The 18,936-nt window shown below is 38.1% G+C and overlaps 1 protein-coding gene across 5 annotated transcripts in view; it reads right to left on the bottom strand.

Annotated features, from left to right (window-relative positions):
* Positions 1-18,936, bottom strand: part of DIAPH2 (diaphanous related formin 2) — a 197,873-nt gene that overhangs the window by 54,228 nt on the left and 124,709 nt on the right. For 4 of the 5 annotated variants that reach the window (XM_071569711.1, XM_071569712.1, XM_071569713.1 and 1 more), the window contains 2 exons: positions 15,656-15,791; positions 3,679-3,774 (listed from right to left, as the gene is read on the bottom strand). In XM_071569711.1, the coding sequence (XP_071425812.1) occupies positions 3,679-3,774; positions 15,656-15,791 (232 nt within the window). Of the gene's footprint in view, positions 1-913; positions 2,683-3,678; positions 3,775-15,655; positions 15,792-18,936 lie in introns of those variants that run through there. The other variant, XM_071569714.1, reaches the window with a different exon arrangement.

Here is an 18,936-nt window from a genome sequence, read left to right as displayed (position 1 = left end):
TAAAACATAGTAGAAGTCTTGTCTCAGCTCCTTTTATCTTGCAAAAGTTAAACAAGCAGTTGGAACCCCTCATGTGGCTCACGTGAAAGGTTAAATGAGATGCTGAATCTGAACCAGGAGGTTTATTCTCTGCCCCTCCCTCTCAAGGTGTGCTGTTGGTGAGGAAATAGTAAAGACAGTGTAGCCACTCAGGAACATCCAACTTCCCAAACTGTGCCTGCCACACGTCCCACTGCACTGTTTGATTCTGATGCATGCATTAAAAATCACCCCAAACGTGTGTACTACCAGGAAGAACCTGCATCTGTGCTCCTCCCAGAACTGCACCCCCAGCAGTGAAAGCCTGCAGGAATCGTGGCCCAGGGTTGCCATAGTTTGGATATATGGGAGAGGGCACTGGTTATTAACATTCCTTAAAAAAAATTCTGTGGCAAAACATTTAGATGCTTAACAGAAAGAACCCTAACAGAATAGTTAGCTCCATGCAGAAATTTGTTTAAACTAATTTAGATATAAAATATTCCTGAATTAGTCTTCTTTTAATAATTTCATATCCCAAGGCCAGAAAAAAGGGCAGGGATAATTGTGCAACAGTAATGCTGGATGCACATTTTAAATGGGTACCCTGTGATAAATGCCACCTAACACTGTTCTTTATTACACCAATATTGGCAAACTTGCAAAACCCAAGTATATTTTTGGAAGAAACATTTCTAGAAACTGATTTCTACTTATTATTGTATAGCCTCTGAAGGCAAAGCAATTTTGTTGAAAGGACAATCTCTCTACTTAAAATCCAGTAGCTAGAAACAATAAAGATATAGGAAAAAGCTTAGGAGAGAGAAACCACACAGAAACTTTTTGCACATTGAAAAATCTCGTGAGAAAGAATACACAGGAGTACAATGAAATGAAAAACCAGGGGAGGGGGACAGGAATTTTTTATTATTACTTCCATGACCTGATAACAAAACAATTTTTACTGGAAAAGTCCATGGTTGTAATGCAACTCATTAAAGTGTAGCTTTTCATTTACAGGCTTAGCAAACAAACATAATGCAGTAAAACACATTTTAAATGAGATTTGTTTTTCCAAACTCACCATGTTTTTTTGGGTTTTTTTGGCCAGCAGGAAAACTGCAATATTGAGCAGTCCTTCTGTAGCACCACTCCCTGTCTCCACCTCTTAGCCACCAGTCTTTTAATCTTTAAATATTTTAAAGACATGGCCAGGTAAGCACAAATATATTCTACAAGGTGCAGCAGTGCCCTCTGTAACCAGGCTAACTGGGCAGGTGTCTGGCACAACGACATAGTGATGCTACAGTTTGTTTCTTGAAATTTACTTTGTTAAGTCACAGAAGCCAAATTTTCCCTTTTAGGGGGCTTTTTCTTGTTTATGTGATTTTTTTTTAGAGTTTTTGGTTTTTGTTTTCTTTCTTTTTTTTATATATTTCTGTGGGGGCCACCTGCTACCAAGTAATAAACAAAACTTCAAAAGTAAGTAATCAGAAGTTGGTTTTGATCCAAACTGAACCACCAGCCACAGCTGACACAGAAAAATGAGATCAGTGTCCAAACAGGCAGGAAACAACAATTTTTCTTCTCAGACCATGCAAGATAAGTTCAAGCTCAAAACTTTACTGTGCAAGTCTAACTTTTCCCTTTTATTCCCCCACCACACGTGCTCTGAATCCAGGCTGGTCACAGAGGGAGTGCAGAAAGCTCTCAGTAATGCACAGAACACTCCTAATAGTGCACTGCCCATGGACAGCACCACGACATTGGCAACCAGGTCACCCAACAAGCCCAGAAATCCCCCAACCTCTTCTTTCCATGCATTTTTTTTTTACTTTTTCTTCCCTTTGTTGAACCAAAGGAGGCACAGAGAGAACCGTTCACCAAAATGTCCCTGGGTGAAAGTGCAGAACACTCAGAGTCCACTGATGGCACCAGTGAGGAGACTGTCACTGATCCTTCCATTTTGAAGGAGATATGTGGAAGTTTGTAAATATGGTCCCTGCTTTTTTATGCTATTTCTCACTGCTGAGAAATGCCAAGGCCACATTTTCAAGCACCTTCTGGTATGCAGACAAGTTACAGACCAGATCTCATGTATGTTCCTAGACCACATGAGAAAATTTACATGAAAATTTAAATCAGGTACTTGACTAACATTTATTGCCTTGTTACCAAATTTTTAGCTATCCATGAAAATTTTACATAATGGTCTTCCCCACTTACAGAAGACATACAAGTGGCCAGAGCTGGGAAATGCATGACCTGGTCCTGCTCTCACAGTAAGTCCTCCAAAGTCAATCAGCTCCTTCAAAGTAAAAGCCAGATCCGACCAAAATATCAACTGATACAATGAAATTTCAAACACAGAATTCAAAGTAACTACATAAAACAGAAGGGCAATGAAAGGGATTTTTAATTAGCTCTGTCCCCTGTTCTTGCAGGAGTCCCTGGTTTTCGACCCTGGTTCAATCATCATCTTGGTTTTCTCAGCTGCAGCAGATTTTGTGCAATTTCCTTTGGTCCCTGGGAAGCTTTTCTTTGTCACCACTTGGTGAAAAATCTCTCCTCAAGTCACAATACAGATAAACCACCTCTCACAATGATATTTCTGCAGATATGGAGAACCCCACATTTTGATCGAGGAGTTCTTTCACGTCTGATCTGAGAGCAGAAACAAGCCCTGAATTAAGAATGATACTGGAACTGGAGCAGAATTCACTTCTTAGTATGAACAAATTAAGTAACTTATTTTTCTTTTTTTTCATAAGATCATACATATGGCAAATTAAAAATAATTATGCACTATAGAAAGAAATTTGCCTTTACTCTTCTGTTCCTCTAAAAACTAAAAAATCATCATCCAACAGGAATCTAACCCCGGCTCACTGAGGTTTAGGTGGATAAACATGGCTTATTTATAAGATGACTCCACTTGGCCAAACATTTAGAAGCACATTTCCAACACAAACTTTTGATTTTATGCCAAATAACTTCAACTGTAGGTTTGTAAGACTGTGTTTTTTACTGTAAGACATGTTTCAAATGAAAAATTGCACAGGACAAAATACTACCATGAGCTTTGATGAAAAGTAAATGCAGACTAAATGCAATTCACTAAAGCTTCACTTCCTCTCACATTTGCTCAAAATCAACTTTGCAGGAAGAAGCAATTGCTCAGTAAACCAGACTAAACTCTGTACAATATCTTTGTCTTCTTCAGGAAAGTGAGACTATCTTAATGTAATTTTAGTTTTAAGACTAAAACCACTGTAACTTCCTTCCAAACCAGAACACATCCAGCACCAGTGCTTGAAACAGCTGAACACCCAAATTCCTACTGGTTAAGAAGCTGACGTTTTTCATGGTACCACCTATAATAAATTAATTATACTTTGGGGTTTAACAATTAAGACAAGCATACTTTGTGCAGGAACATTTCAATGCCATTTCAAACACAACAAGAGCCCTTACCATGTCTTGGAGCACGTACTTATCTGAACACAGAGCTACAAGTTCCCAGTCCATGATCACACAGGGCATGCTGAGTTTTCACAGTAGCTCAAAGAGCATCCCAATGGATTTCAGTGAAAACTGTTGGCAAACCTTTGCAAAACAACTTGGTTTATAGCTAAGAGTTTCCAGAAAACACCTCCTTACCTTGTGGTCTCGGGGTTCGTTTCCTGCGGTCTCGGAAAGCGGCTCCCGACTGCAGGGCCTCGAGCAGACTGTCCATCACTCCTGTCTCATCACCCTCTGAGAACAGGGGAAAAATCAGATTAATCTCAGGGCAACTGAAATCAGACTTGAGAAAAAAAAAAAAGCACAAGTGTTGTCAAGTTTACATAATGCTTCTGAGTGAGACACACACAGATTTTAGGATAATGGATGCTGTCAGTGCTTCAGGTGTCACTGTCTGCTTTGGGTATGATGCTCTATTAAGCAAAATTGATGCCAATCCTACTGTTCTTTCAACCTGGAGATGTTATCTCGTGCATTATTGATGACATCTTCAGCTTGCAGATAGGCAGCTGCTGGTGAGTGACTGCTGCTTCACTGCTAAAATATTTTAAAACTGTTCTGAAGAGGAAATAGGTCATCCCTTTTTGATTTCATCAATACACATGGAAAATCTGATGACGCTGAATGGCAGGATGTTCAATATTGTAGTACAGCAAATACTTTATATGCTGCCTACCAACTTCATGAATTCACTAACTCCTTCAAAAAATAATTATCTATACAATGTGTGCCATATGCTCCACATCTAACATCAAATCATGCATGGTCTTCAGGTAACATAAGGAGAGAAGGAAGAGGGGAGAATCACAGAGTGTAAAGTTTCTTAAAAGCTGAATTTTACTTCTGCTAAATTTTTTATTTTGCTTTTTTTTATAGCCAAGCTAACCTGCAGCATTTAAATTGCTGGACTTTATGGTGTATTACTGAAATCTGAGTAGAAAACTTACTTAGTTTTACATATTCCAGCATTTAAATTCCTTTGCATTTCAGTCTGTTAATAACAGTTGATAGCAGCATTCAGCAGCATGAGAAATAGAGGTCAAAGAACTGCACTGTTACAAAACTACTGCTGAATGCCTCTTTATGTTCCCATATCTATGCTATAACCCAGAACTAAAATATAGGCTAGACTCAGCAGGTAGATGGGCATTTTATGCACATCTCTCAGACTTCAAGTTAATATAAATTTCCCCATCACTGAATGGGAAGATCATTACTTTATGTAAAAAAAAAATGCATTACAGTAAAAAACTTCTGACTCACACCAAGTGTAGGAGGTTAAATGCACATTCAAGCTCTCAAATGTTCAAGTTTAAAAGCACCTTATTAATGAATAAGCTATTTTGTCCTGGTTCTCAATTACATTCAGGCTTATTAGACTAAATCCAGAGCTGATATAAGAGCATGCCAATCCTCAGTACCTGGTTCCAATTTCTACATGATGATCATCAGTGTAACTACATGATGAATTTAAATTATACATCAATGTAACTGAAACTATTATATGCTATAGAACACATACATAAAGTTCTCCCCAGTGTAAGATGAAAGGGAACAACAGAGCAAGAGCAGCAACCAGCAGAAGACTCTGAAATACCAGTTTTAATTACATTCCATCTAAAAGTCTTAACCAACTAAGCTCCCACAAAATAAATAAGTAAATTAGCTTCTCTCAATTCACACTCAACATATAAAGCCAGAATTTTGTGTAAGCTGTACAACATAATTATTTTTCTTTGTGCTTCTTATCCTACACATGCTCATTCATTGATTCCTTGTTGTCTTGGTATTAAATTTATCTTCAAAATCAAAGGTCTGTGAACACACTTTGTCCAAACTAATAAACATCAAGTTGGCATGAAACATTTAATGACTGTGACTGCAATCCACAGAACTAGTTAATATGGTAGAATATTTTATGTGTAGAAAAATTACAATATTATTCGATCTTCATTAAAAGTAAGAGTTGGCAGAGTTTATTAAAAAAGACAAAAATCCTTCAATACTTCCTGAATGTTTATGCAGCCTTCCACTTCTTTTTTTGCTGAGTGTGCTGCTCTACCTGCTAATTACTGCAACTGCCAAAACCCACCTATTTTTGGGATACTAAAATACACAGTATAAAGGCACATGTATTAAAGAAGCTGTAACACAGTGATGGGATTTTGAACTTCTCAAAGTAAAATTCATGTTAGGTCTGATCTCAGCTCTGCATCTTAATCAAAGGCGTTGGATGATTAAGTGGGAACTGGACAAAGAACTGCATTTCGAGTGAGCCTTCATTAAAATTCATAAATAAAATTCAACAGAAATTTCAGTCTTTCCCTACATTTATTGCTGCAATACTTTGCATATTACCATCTCCTATTTGCCTTTTTTTATAGCACCTGCAGCAACTTGTAGACACAAACCAGAAACAAAAACTGCCAGAAGTTTCAAAATGGAAAAACTTTTTTCCAACATTTCTGTCAGCAGAAATAAAATACATCATTATTATTTCTCTTTTAGATATCTTTCATTGTACACAAGGAAAGGAGTTTCACCTGGAACAAGTAATTTTCTTCCTCGTTGTGTCTTTTCCAAGTTGGCCTCAAGCAATTAAGAGAGAGCAAATGTGTGCACACATGCAAAAAAAATTGGCAATTTGCTTTGATTAGCCTTAGCAAAGAGCCAGAATCACTGCAGGTATTAAACAGGACTGAAAAGGCAAAAGAATTCTTAATCATTAATTGATGTGTTAGCCACAAGCCCCATTTGTTTTAATCTGGATTTCACACTAATGTTCTACTGCAGATTTGGTTTAGTCTGTTTTGAAAATGGGTGAATTTTTATGAGGTTACAGAAATACTCATCCTCTCACAGGTCCCACAATTTAGACCAGTGTTAGTCAACAGATTCTGGCCACTTTTAATGATAATAATAAAGACAAAAATAACTTTTTTCTTCTTCCATAAAATAATCACAGAATCACAGACTATTCTGAGTTGGAAGGGACCCACAAGGATCATCGAGTCCAACTCTTAAGTCAGTGGCCCACACAAGGGATTGAACCCATGACCTTGGCATTATTATGGCTTCTTAAACTGCTGGAGAGCCCCAAGCAAACTGAGGCACAAAGCAAAAAAAAATATGATGCAGTGAACAAATAAAGTCACATTTGAGATGAGCAGGGAATCTTTAATATCAAGATACCTCAGCTTTTCATCATTTTTGACCTGGTGAAGGAAACAGAAGAAGGGAAAACCAAATAGGACTTAGTGTGCCATAAGGGTTAACATTCTGAACATTAATGCTCTAGAATGAGACTGCCAAGTTCAAAAAGGAGATGTCTGGTAAGCCCAGCAAATCAGATCAGCCCCTGCAGATGTGGCTCTGTGGAAGGGTGGGAGGGGACAGACAGGCTCCCAAAGGGAGCAGTGCCTGGTGCCAGGGATGGGACTGGGGGAACCTTTCCCTTCAGCAGCACAGGCCTGGGGCAGGGACAGCACTGACACACGGCCACGGATGGGGAATGACAAATCAGCTTAGAGAAAGCCCTCTCAGCTGATGAGGAAGCAAATAGCAAATCTCTATTTTAATTATAGAGATTAACAGGCCATTTGAAATGACCAAATACCTTCTGCTACTGCTTGAGAACGGCAAATGCAGAATTTGTTTGTAAGAAAAAAGCAAAACCTCAGCTGAAGAACAAGCCACTAAGATCGTCTTGGCCCAGCAGCACGAAAAGCCTTTTCCCTGAAGGGAAGTTCTAGGCAGGTGGGGATTGGTCTCTTCTCCCAGGCACTCAGCAATAGGACAAGGGGGCACAGGCTCAAGCTCTGCCAGGGGAAATTTAAGGTGGAGATCAGAAAAAAAATTCTACACAGAGAAAGAGTAATCAGGCATTGGAATGGGCTGCCCAGAGAGGGGGTGGATTCCCCACCCCTGGTGGTTTTTAAACTGAGATTGGCCATGGCACTGAGTGCCATGATCTGGTAAAGGGACTGGAGTTGGAGCAAGGGTTGGAGCTGATGATCTTGGAGGTCTTTTCCAACCCAATCGATTCTGATTCTATGAAATGAGTTTTGAAGACAATGGCAGTGCAGTTCTGCCTCAGATATTAGACTAAATGTACAGTTTATGATTCTCTTAACATAATACCTTGCACTTCATTTGGATAGAAAATTTCTCATTTATCTGGTGTTCAGCATTTGATATAAAGGCTGCTTAATTCATTAGTGGAACGTGCAAAAGATGGTCATTGGTGAGATATCTGGCCAGATAACAACAAAAGGTTGTTCATTGACAGGAAGCTTAAACAAATGAGAGCTCGTCAGATGTTTTTTTCTGAAAACCTAATCAGTGGATTTGCCATCACAACACATGACATACAAATAGGAAATACTAACATTTTGGAGGATGAGAACATGCATAAGATTTGGAATAATAAAATCAATTGAAATAACAGAACAAACATGTGCAGCTCCAGGGGCAAGTCAAGAGCTCTGCAACAGGGAATGACCAGAGCTCCAATATAAAAAGGTGAGTAAAGAAACAATGATGAATTACCATCTGCTGAGTTGGTGATGTATCCAGTGTATGAGAATTCACAGAAAACCAGCTCGAGTAGTTACCACAGTCCAGAGATGAGGCACATCAAGTCTTTAACCCAACACAAATAAGTACAGAGCTGACATTTAACCTGCCTCTGCAGCACAGCAGAGGGGTTAAAGTATCTTCATTTTTAAAAAGAATTATTTGAAACAGCCTGCCCATGGACTGCATCATGACTGCACCTGACAGAGATGTAGAACTAAGATTCCTCAGCACAGGTAGGCCATTTATTTTGGCATAATCTGTACATTGGTAAATTAACCATGTGGACAGTGTTGTTAAAGGGAGAAAACAAACACCTGCAAATGATGAAGAATGTTTACTTTCTCTTATTTTTCATATAGCAAACATAATCTTTCACCAGCTTTTGTGGCCATTTTCTCTGTTTCAAGAGGTCCTCTGAAATAGAGGGACCATTTCAACATAGAGATGAAGAGAAAACATTTCCCTTTGCTGTCACTGCTGGCACGTTGTGAAATGTCACCCTTAGGTTTGATTTAGAATCTTTTTAGTCAATATTACATTTCTTTATCACTTTCTGACAAATCTCCTCTAAATCTCAAAAAGACGCCCCAACATTCACACCTCCTGATATTACATGTAAAATAATGTTATCTATTTATAACCTACAAGATTAAAATGAAAATTGAAAAATACACAGGTAAAGGGTCATTCTTTTGTCAGCCTGAGGAGTGATAAAAGCCACAGCTTTTTTGTCTTAATTTTTTACAAACAACTGTTCAAGTTGAAAATGGAAATATGTTCAGTCGTTTGTAGCCTGTGAGGCTTTAAAAATCCTTCTTGCAGTTAAAGGAGCAGTGCTGACAGATCACACCAGAAAACATGTGCTGATGCTCCCATCAGGGACCAACCTGAACTATGGATGACAACTGTTCATAAATAGAGCTCTTTTGTAGACTTTACATAAAGATGGGAATCCTAAACTTCTTGTTTAATTCACAAGCATTCCTGAACTTGCTTCTCTGGGAGTGGCCAATTGATGATTGCAACTTCATGGGAGTTTCTCTCCTCTAAACAACTGCACCAAATTGTCCTAAAATACATCCTTACTTTCTTCAAGAACAGACTAGAGAACAGATTCAGAACCACAACTTTCTGGTTTAGACTGGAGAACTAGAAACCTGGAGACACCAATGGTATTTTTGTGCCCTCCACAGCACACAGCTTTACCTCAGTCCTTAGCATATTATCACCTCTCAGAAAGGTAGGAAGAAACATCATCCTGCAGAGTTGCTCAGGGATGCTTTTTCAGTTTGCACTAGAAAGGGAACTAGAACATTAAAAACTCCCAATAACTACCACTGTTGTTAAATGAAATATAAGGACTGGGGTGGAACTATTGATGGTAAAAGCAAACACTAAAAGAGCTTGAGCTTTTGAAAGTTACTTGAATGACTTACAACCACAGAAATTGCACTGCACTTGAAGCCACAGAGCTCAGCCCGTGTAGCCCAAATATGATCCATGTCCTGTATATCAGGTTTCCTTAGTTCAGATTCAGAGCTCTGAGAGGCCCTGGGAACATGCTCTGGTTTCTGGAGTGTTTTGCTGCCCTCCCTTTTTATTACCTGCACTGATTACTACAGGAATGTCCATATATTTTGCTGCTGCACTTCTATTTTCTAGTATTTTCCACCTGCACTTGCAAAACATCTGCTAGTCATTATTACAAATACACTAATTCAAACTAATCTAAGTTAATAAAAAGTGTTGGTATTGCACAGCCATGTGGGCAAAAGTTTACAGAACTTCACAGGATATTTTTCCTAAATTTGGGCCCTTACTGAAAGAGTCCAGTCAAATACCACATTAGGCAACACACACTCTGAGTGTTTCTCCGCAGGGTTTCGAAATTATGCTTCTATTCATATCTTGCACAACCCTGTTTTGCTTTAAACTTTTAAGCACTTTTCAAAGTCTGTGTCCTGTAGAAACTTTTAAACAAGACTTTTTATTCATAACCAGCAGCAGAATTTTTAATTGCAATATATTCACTTAGAAAGGTCAGCTTTCAGTGCCTTTCAGAAAGCGTGTTTTTGTGTTCTCCTCATATATTTGCATTTTATTCATTTGCTAAATTCATTTTGCATGCATAATAAATATCTGCAGGAAGCAGCTCTCCTCGGCAGTTTGCACTGGAGTGGTGTCTCATGACTCTTATTTACTTCTTAATTAAAGAAGAATGAGTTAGGGCAGTATGACAGATAAGTGACCCTCTGTCTCATGTCAGTTTAGAAAACAAGGCAAATCCTTGCTTACACACCAATTAACCATATTGTTTACAATAAACTGATCTCAGGCTTACATGAAACTTATAGAAGGAGAAAAAATGTGCTTTGTTGTATTGGCATGTCATTGAAAACAGTTTTTGAAATGCACACACTTGTTCCCTTTCAGCAAATGTGCCAGTGGTCAAGGTGTGCTTGGGCAGAAGGGGCTCCATTGAAGGGCACCCACCCTGTCTCTGGGGCTGCCCCTGCCAGCAGGACCTGCTCCAACCCAACCAGGATGCAGCCTGGATACCTGAGAAACAGATGGGAACAAGATGCCTCTGTGTGGGCAGGAAAAGATTGTGCAGCTCAGAAAAAAAACCCAACAAACAGACAGTTTGAAACCCAATGTCAAGCTACGATATCCAACCAGTTAAATGCACTTGCAATCAAGTTCTGATCAGGTTTGAAGGCCACATTTCAGTTACAGACTAAACAACTTTTCATTTATGTGATCAGCTGGCACATAAGGCAGAACAAGATCATCAATGATTTTAGCATTAGTTCATAATTTTCTTTTAAAAATTCCTTATAGTTGAACAACTGCTTCAATAATTTAGGGAAAAAATGAGCTTTGAGGACTCATTTTGAGGAAAGGGGATTTCTTATATGTTCTTGATGACTTTTTACTTTTTTTTTTTAAATAGTGTTTCTTTTGACTGGGATAGAGCTAATGTTCCTCACAGTAGCTGGTATGGGGTTGTTTTGGATTTGTGCTGGAAACTGTTGATAATTCAGGGATGTTTTAGTTATCACCAAGCACTTACACAGAGCCAAGGGCTTTTCTGCTCCTCACCCCACCTCACCCACCCCAAATAATTTCTCCAAGGAAAAGGGAAGCTGAATTTGCATAAAACCTACCCAAATTAACCACTAGTTATTGTTCAGTAACTAGTTTGCAAGAAAGCTACTTTTACAAGAAATAATCCAATTGTTCCATCTTTCCTCATCTGTAATTACCCCAATTTAATGAAGTTTAATGTTTTCCCCTCACCCTGACAACCCACCCCCTTAAATCAATTCAACTGGAAGGTACCATATGCCATATTCTTTAACAGAACCAAACTTTTCCACTGCAAAATATTTAAAGGTGAGATTCAATTTGATGTAGTAATCTGTCTCTAACTTCCTGTTCATACTTAAATCTATTTGTTTTTCTCTTGAGCTTCTCCTGACCCATATCAAGTAATTTTGGCACACACCCCTTTCTCTAGATGGCTTCAAACTCCTGCACAAACACATCTGAAAAGTTTTTTAGCAACTCATGCAGTTTTGCTTTGAAGAAGAAAACTCAAACCTCCTCCTTGTTCTAGAGATGCTCACAGTTAAGCATAATGTAAATCTCAATCTGCTTTTTTTTGCTGTGAATATTAGATTGCAGGGAGTGTGCAGCATATTCAAACAGACCTTCGACATCAATATGAAAACTAATGACTTCCCAAAGGGATTGTAACACTTGCCTCATTGACATCCAGCACCATCAACTAACAATCTTTAAAATGCAAATCAACCCCAAGTTTTACCACTCCAGGTACCCCCTGCAATCACCAACCAATATAGAAATCCAAATGATTAAGGGTAAGACACTGACAAAACAACATATAACTTGTAATAATCTTAGTCTGGATTTCTGTGTGCATATGCTGAAGGACATGGAAGGAAGACAAACCAACCAGAAAAGCACAGAATCAGTAGAAAACTGTAGGAAAAGTAACCTCTGGAATTCTATCCTGCACCAGTCAGTGCAAGTGGAACAGCACTTGAAGGAAACCCAGCAGAATTATTGCTCATACTAGAGCATACCAGTCTGGAAAAATAGCTTATGAATTCTTATATAAGGGCACTTGAAAAGGGAAAGTAGGAATATCCATCAACCACTAGCACAGAACTTCACTTCCATTATCTTCATCTCATTAGGAAAGAATGTTAATATGTCTTCAAAACAATTAATTCAATACTAATTGGGACTGAGAAAGCTCATTCTATCCTTTATCGTAATACTGGTAGTTAAAAGGTGATTTTAATTGCCTTAGTAATCAGATATAATGAACAGCAAAACTGTTTCTGATTAAATAACATTTGCATCAGAATTGCTGTTTGACACTTTGCAGCTCCCAGAAAGCTCCCCCAGTTCTCTTCTCCCTCTGGTTCAGACATGCACACAGCAAGGATGTTGCAGATGTGAAATCACAAAAGTCATGACAGACTTTTCCTCTGAATTCATCTCCCATAATGAGAGACAACAAGGCACCATTTGAACAGTGAAACTTAAGGAGTGTGGGGAAGACACTTAAATCTTTCTGTGCCTTCAAACCTGGCACACAGAAGTACTTCCCTAGTCTGGGAAATACATAACAAAGTTGTATCAATGACAGCAGAGTGGAAAGAACAGCAAATATTCCCAAGCCCCAAAGCCACAGGTGAGGAGGGGGAGCTGCACCCACAGGAGAACAGCCACAGGTGCTGGAATGTCCTGCACAGCTCACAGGGTGAGGCTGAGGCACAACATAATGGGAAATGGGTATTAACAGTAAGAATTTTTTAATGGAAGGTTTAATATTAAGCAACAGGTCTCATGATAAAATATTTTAAGGGATAATTTTAAACAACGTTATATTAAATGCACTTTTCCACTAGGAATAGTTCAAAATTTATTCTGAAAATCCTTAATTTAAGTAAGAGTAGAATTCCATGACAACATAACAATTTACTTCTCTTGGCAAAATTCAAATGAGAATTAGAAATTCACCTGATTCTAACAATTTTGATGAATTTTTTGAATTGTCATTGTTATATAGTTTTTCTGTATTTTTACTCTTTACATATTTTGGAATATTTAGTGGGATTTATATCGGTTTACTCGCAGTGTTTATGTGGCATCTCATTTGCACAAAGCACAAAACCACCAAACTAAGTAAATTGGTCTCCAAAATATTGAGGCTACTTCATCACTAGATATTCAATTATTCTTGATTTTGGCCACACTTAAGTGTTTTGCAGTTACACTAAGAAACTGATATTAATTGAAACATTTAATTATAACTAATATAATCTGGATGCTCCAGTGGCTTCAAAAAAAGTTGCCACTAAACAGCCAGGTAACAACCAAAATATCCTTATTATAGAACTACACACTAAAAGGCTGGGAAATGGAGGAACCCCATTGCCCTGACCTCAAAGGCTGTAGCAATATGTTAAAATGTTATTCTTGAAGACACAGCAAGAGAAATAGCTGAGAGAGGGTTAGGTTAAAACACCCCTTTGGGTGAAAATCACCTTGTCAAGATGACAGCTTGAGAGGACATCTGCCTCCTTCCTTTAAGTCTTCTGTGTCACATTCACTTAGACAAATTCACAAACTATTTATATAAGCAGGAATGAGCACACAGAAGTAGATGCATTTGAGAAAAAATTAGTTACTTGGCAAAACCAGCCAATTGACTATCAATGTCATGGAATCCAGTGGGGGTGGATGTATCCCCCTCCTCCTGCCAGGGCTCTGGAGTTGTAACATGTGAAATGGCTGTTTCAATATATTTGGAAATTGAAAAACAAAAATTTCCGAAATTTTAAGCTAGTTTTGTGTCACAGGTTTAGAAATATTGGTTATTTAAATGGCAGTTTTGGTGCATTGGTCCTTGTACAGTTATTCACATATTTGCATTTTCAGTCAAAGAGGACTATAATGCAAAACTGAACTTCTGTTTTATCTGTTGAGAAGAAAAGTCTTTCATCACAAAACCAAAAATGCTGTCAGTGTACTGAGGCATCTATGCCATTTTCAGGTGGTCTGCTCCTCACCTGCTTAAAAAATGAAGGGCTGGAGCCAGGTAAGTTCTCACCTGCTGGGCTGAGGCAACTGAAAGGGTTGTGATTCAAACTGAGAGCCACAGCCCTTGAACACAGACCAGTTCACAGTCAACACAATCTAAGTGTGCTTTTCACACTTTGCAACAGCTAATAAAGCCTTTGGGCTTACAAGGTCTTCAGTGGTAGCTGAAATGGCCTCTCAGTGTGACTTCAAGCACAGTGGATGAGGGGAGGCTGAGGAAGGGACAGTAAGATGGGGCTCATTCCACTCACAGAAAGTGCCTGTCCAAATTACCAAAGACATTTTTTCCTTTGGCAGGTGACAGATATTAAATATTAGTCAAATGTTCATAGAATGGACTAGAAAAGCCTCATTAGAAATCTCCATTAGCTTCACTCCACAAAATTAAGACAATGTATTTATGCCTGTATTAATTTTTTATATACTTAAAATGAAATTAGGCAAATCTTTATATGGTCTGATATTAAATTTTCTCATCTATACAAGGCAAGAGTCATTCACTACATGTTATGTTGCAGAGTATGCCATGCAGTGTCACTGTTCAAGCAAGGCCACAAAGAACAGAATTTGTGGTGCTGTTGGAGAAACCCTCCAAACACCAAACAGCATTTTCAGAGGATGGGCCTGTTCAGTGGATACCAAGCTCAAGTTCTTTACAGCTGGGTCAGATTAGGGAACTCACAGGAACTGAATAAAAACCTGCAAGTAATCTCTGGCACAAACACAGTTTTCCCACCTCTTCTTGCCTTCTGGAGTCAGACAGGTAAAGGACAAAGCCTGTTTTTTACAACCTTCTGGAAATATGCACAGCATCAATATCAAACCCCTTCCACTCCTCCTGCTTTTTTACTTTCTTCTCTCTCAGGGTGGCCTCGTGTGCAATACAATATTCTCACAGCTGACAAGCTCCACAATTGCTTTTTATCATGCTGAAATGTCACTCTGTACTTAGGCTCCAAGCTCAACCAGATTTTCCAGCTCCTAATAGGACTACTGGGAGAACATCCATTATAACAGAGCCCCAGGCCCAAAAAGAAAGACATTAGTTGCCACAATACCTTGATTATAGAGATGTTTACAGAATGAAATTAAGACCAAAGCAAGTAAGATCCTCCTTCTTGGCAGTAAAAATATGAAAAAAAAAATCAATTAACTGCTACAAATGAAAAAAGCCAATAATTGACAACAAAACAGCTTGAAAGGAGCATTACATATTTTAAGTGGCAGGTATGGAATTACAGAAGGCTAAAACAAAATGGAATTTTCAATATTGAAAAAGCTAACTTTCTTTCACCTTTCAAAACTTTCAGCAAGTATTTCTCATACAGAAACAGCCTTTGGTTTGGTTTGCCTAACTTTGTTCTTTTAACAAACCTGCCTGCCCAAAATGATGCTTTACCTTTGTTCATATCAATCAACTGCTGCTTCTTCTTCTGCCTCTCCAGCCTCTCCCTCTCTGCCTTCTCCTTGGCCAGTTTGGCTCTCTTCGTTTTCTCCTCCAATTCTCTTCTTTTGTTGTTTTCTCTTAATGCCTCCTGCATTAAATAAAATGAGCATGAGTGTCTCTATACTGAGGAAAAGCAAAATAACAAAAATAACCTTGTTTGCACAGATATTTATAACCAGTGAGAGAGAATAAAACAGGGACTGGCAGCCCAATACTTCAAGCATCTTCAGAAATCTTTGAGGTGCCATATTATTTGTACACATCACCATTATTCATCAGAAGAATGAAAATTGAAAAAACACAGTTCCAATGCCTGACTCCTCACTCTCAGTGAAGAAATTTTTCCTAATATCCAAACTAAACTGTCACCTTGCTGTGCACATGCTGGGATGAAATGATGGGTGGTGACTGTCACTTCCAAAAGAAAGTCCTATCTAAAGCACCTTTCAATGTTATGATATATAAATTCTATTAATGTTGGCAACGCAAGAATCCAAAATGCTTCCAGATACAGAACATTCACTCAAGCAAGGGACACCATATTTTAGTGGCATTTGCCATTTCAAGAGTTTCCTGAGGTAAAGCCCTAATTTCACCCCTTCTTTCAGAGCTGACACCTCTGCAGAGGTGCTGGATATCACAGTTACTGCTGATGGTACTCGTGGCCTCACTTGAAAATTGGACCAAGAACTGCACTCACTGCACCATCAGAGAACCAATTGCACTGAGAAACACCTTTTCTTTCAGAAAACAGAAAAGAGAATTAAAGGGCAAAAATCAATCTCTTATCCCTTTTGATTTTGGACATTCTGTCTCTGCACATTCAATCACACTTGACAGAGATTTCATTTTACTGTAACTTCACAGGCTGTAATGGAAGTAAATGCCCACAATCTTATGAGAGAAAGCAAATATGAAATGTCATGGCTGCACTAGCAGCCCAGTAGCCATTGACATACTGTGATTAGATCACAGACTCTGTCACATTTTTAACAGGAAGACTACAGCAGACTGAACCAAACAAGCTCTAAAGTTATTGTATCTGGAATTCACTCTGAGCCAGGCTGTACAAGCTCCAGCTGAAGGGAGAGTGTGAAAATTCAGCCTGAAGTTCATAAAATACTATGGATACCAATGATGATTAAAAAAAAGATAATTCAAAATAAAGGTTCAATCTTTTAGAAAAACTGTAAGATAACCACATACTGATAACTCTGTGTGACAGTGCTTATCTTCATCTATCCACACCCATCTACCACCTGGAATGTACTTGGTTGTTATTACTCTCCATCAGGCACTTGGACTCTGGATCATTTCATATTTCTTATGTCATTTACCACTGTACATTTAGTCAGAGCTGGATGAAAGCTGGAAATAAATAATTGGCAAGAACATACTCCCACTAGTTTTCAAATTATTGCTGAAAGCAAAATAAAATCTATATTCATCTATATTTATAAACATACTTTATATTTGAATTAATATTGCTAACAAATTCAATCCTAGTTTCTCAAAGCTGATTGAAGATGACTGTAAATAAATGTAGAGAGAATTTTGACTCATTCATACAGTGGTTTCTACAGCATTTGCTCTGCCTGGATTGTACCACCAATCTTTTTAAGTTTCATTTTTCACAGTTTCATTGCAAAGGGTTATTTTTATCTCTCCTGTGGCTTTGAATACTTTATTATTAAGTATTTCCTCATTTTCTAGATGTTCAGACTGTGTATAAGTCTAACAATATTTAATACAAATGGGACATGATTCTGCACCTGTTTTATAGCAGAGTCATTTGGGCCCCACCAATCCGAATTTAAGCATCAAGGAAAGTTAAGAGAGACCTGGACATCATCTCATCCTTTCACCTCTTTTTCTTTTGGCTTGCTTCTTACTCCTCTAAACCTTTTCTCTCCAAACTCCTGAGATTCAGTGGATTTCTTTTAATACAGGACAGTGCTATTTCAGATTACCACGTTATTTTTGGGTATCAAATGCCAGTGATAGCCTTTCAGTGTAGGTTTGCAGGCTAAATTACCTTAGAAGGCAGAGATTAGTTTAAATACTGAAAAGAATGGCTCTGTAACCAGCATTGCTTTTAAAAGAGAGATGAAAAAAAATCAGCAGTTTTGTTACTGCAAGGTAGCTCAACAGTGACAAAGTACTCACTAGTGTTTATAGGTATTCACTACACAACCAGATTTATTCCCTAATTAAAGGATAAAACTAAACTAATCTAAGTTACAAATCAGACAAATGTCACAGAGCAAGATGCAAGGCATGGGTAAGAATAAAAGCCTTCCCAACAGCTTTGGAAAACATTTTGAAAAGCATTCATCTAGATACTGTCTTTTCAAAACACGTAAATGTATGCAAAAAATATTTCCCAAGTGAATCTCAACAGATAGAAATATTTAAATGTAAACAACCCCCTTTTTGATGTGCTGCTCATGACCCTCTGTATTCTTGGTTGGTGCAGAAGGCCATGCAGTTTTGCTAATTCAACAGCAAATTAAAAGTTATAGAAAGTTTGAGTGTGGGTTTGTTTTTTTATAATAAAAACAAAACCAAATTATTGTCTCTCCTAGCAGAGAAATAGATTCGGCAAGGAATATTATCTCTTTTTAAGTGAGTTAGTTGAAGAGGCACATAGTTTGATGTTTCCCCTTGTGTTTATTAGGATTCACTGAAGTGCAGCTCTTGCACTCAGCACTGCCAGTTTACAGCTTGGCTTCCTTAAGAAGCAAATAAAAAATTAATGCAGCTCTTGCATTCTGTACATATCTTAAAGTTTTGACAGACAAACATATTCACGCATCGACATAGTTGTAAATAGACTCTCAAAGGTAAATTATTAAAAATGAGAAGAAAGAAAACAAACTGTAATGCACAAACCTCCCTGGATATTAGAGATGCAGTTGGCTACAAAGCGGTCATGCACCAATAACGAAGGGCTGCCTGTGATCCCTCAGGCCTTCCCTAAACTTGCCTTGCAACTGCAAAATATGTCAACTGAAGTTCCAGCAAAATAATATTTTTCAGTCATAAATCATTAGGAACAACAAACTCAGATTAAGTGGAAGTTAATCTACAGAAATAAAGAGACTACAAGTACAGCAGATTGAGCAATCAGTTTACATGTAAAAGAAAGATCTTTTGGTATTCCTTGGAGGATAACACATTTAAATACATTGTTATCCTTATGAAAATAATGGAAAAGAGATGTAATGAGCTGG

Source organism: Pithys albifrons, chromosome 14 (assembly GCF_047495875.1).
Source record: "Pithys albifrons albifrons isolate INPA30051 chromosome 14, PitAlb_v1, whole genome shotgun sequence".
NCBI classification, from domain to species: Eukaryota; Metazoa; Chordata; class Aves; order Passeriformes; family Thamnophilidae; genus Pithys; species Pithys albifrons.
This window is presented reverse-complemented; position numbering and strand designations above follow the sequence as displayed.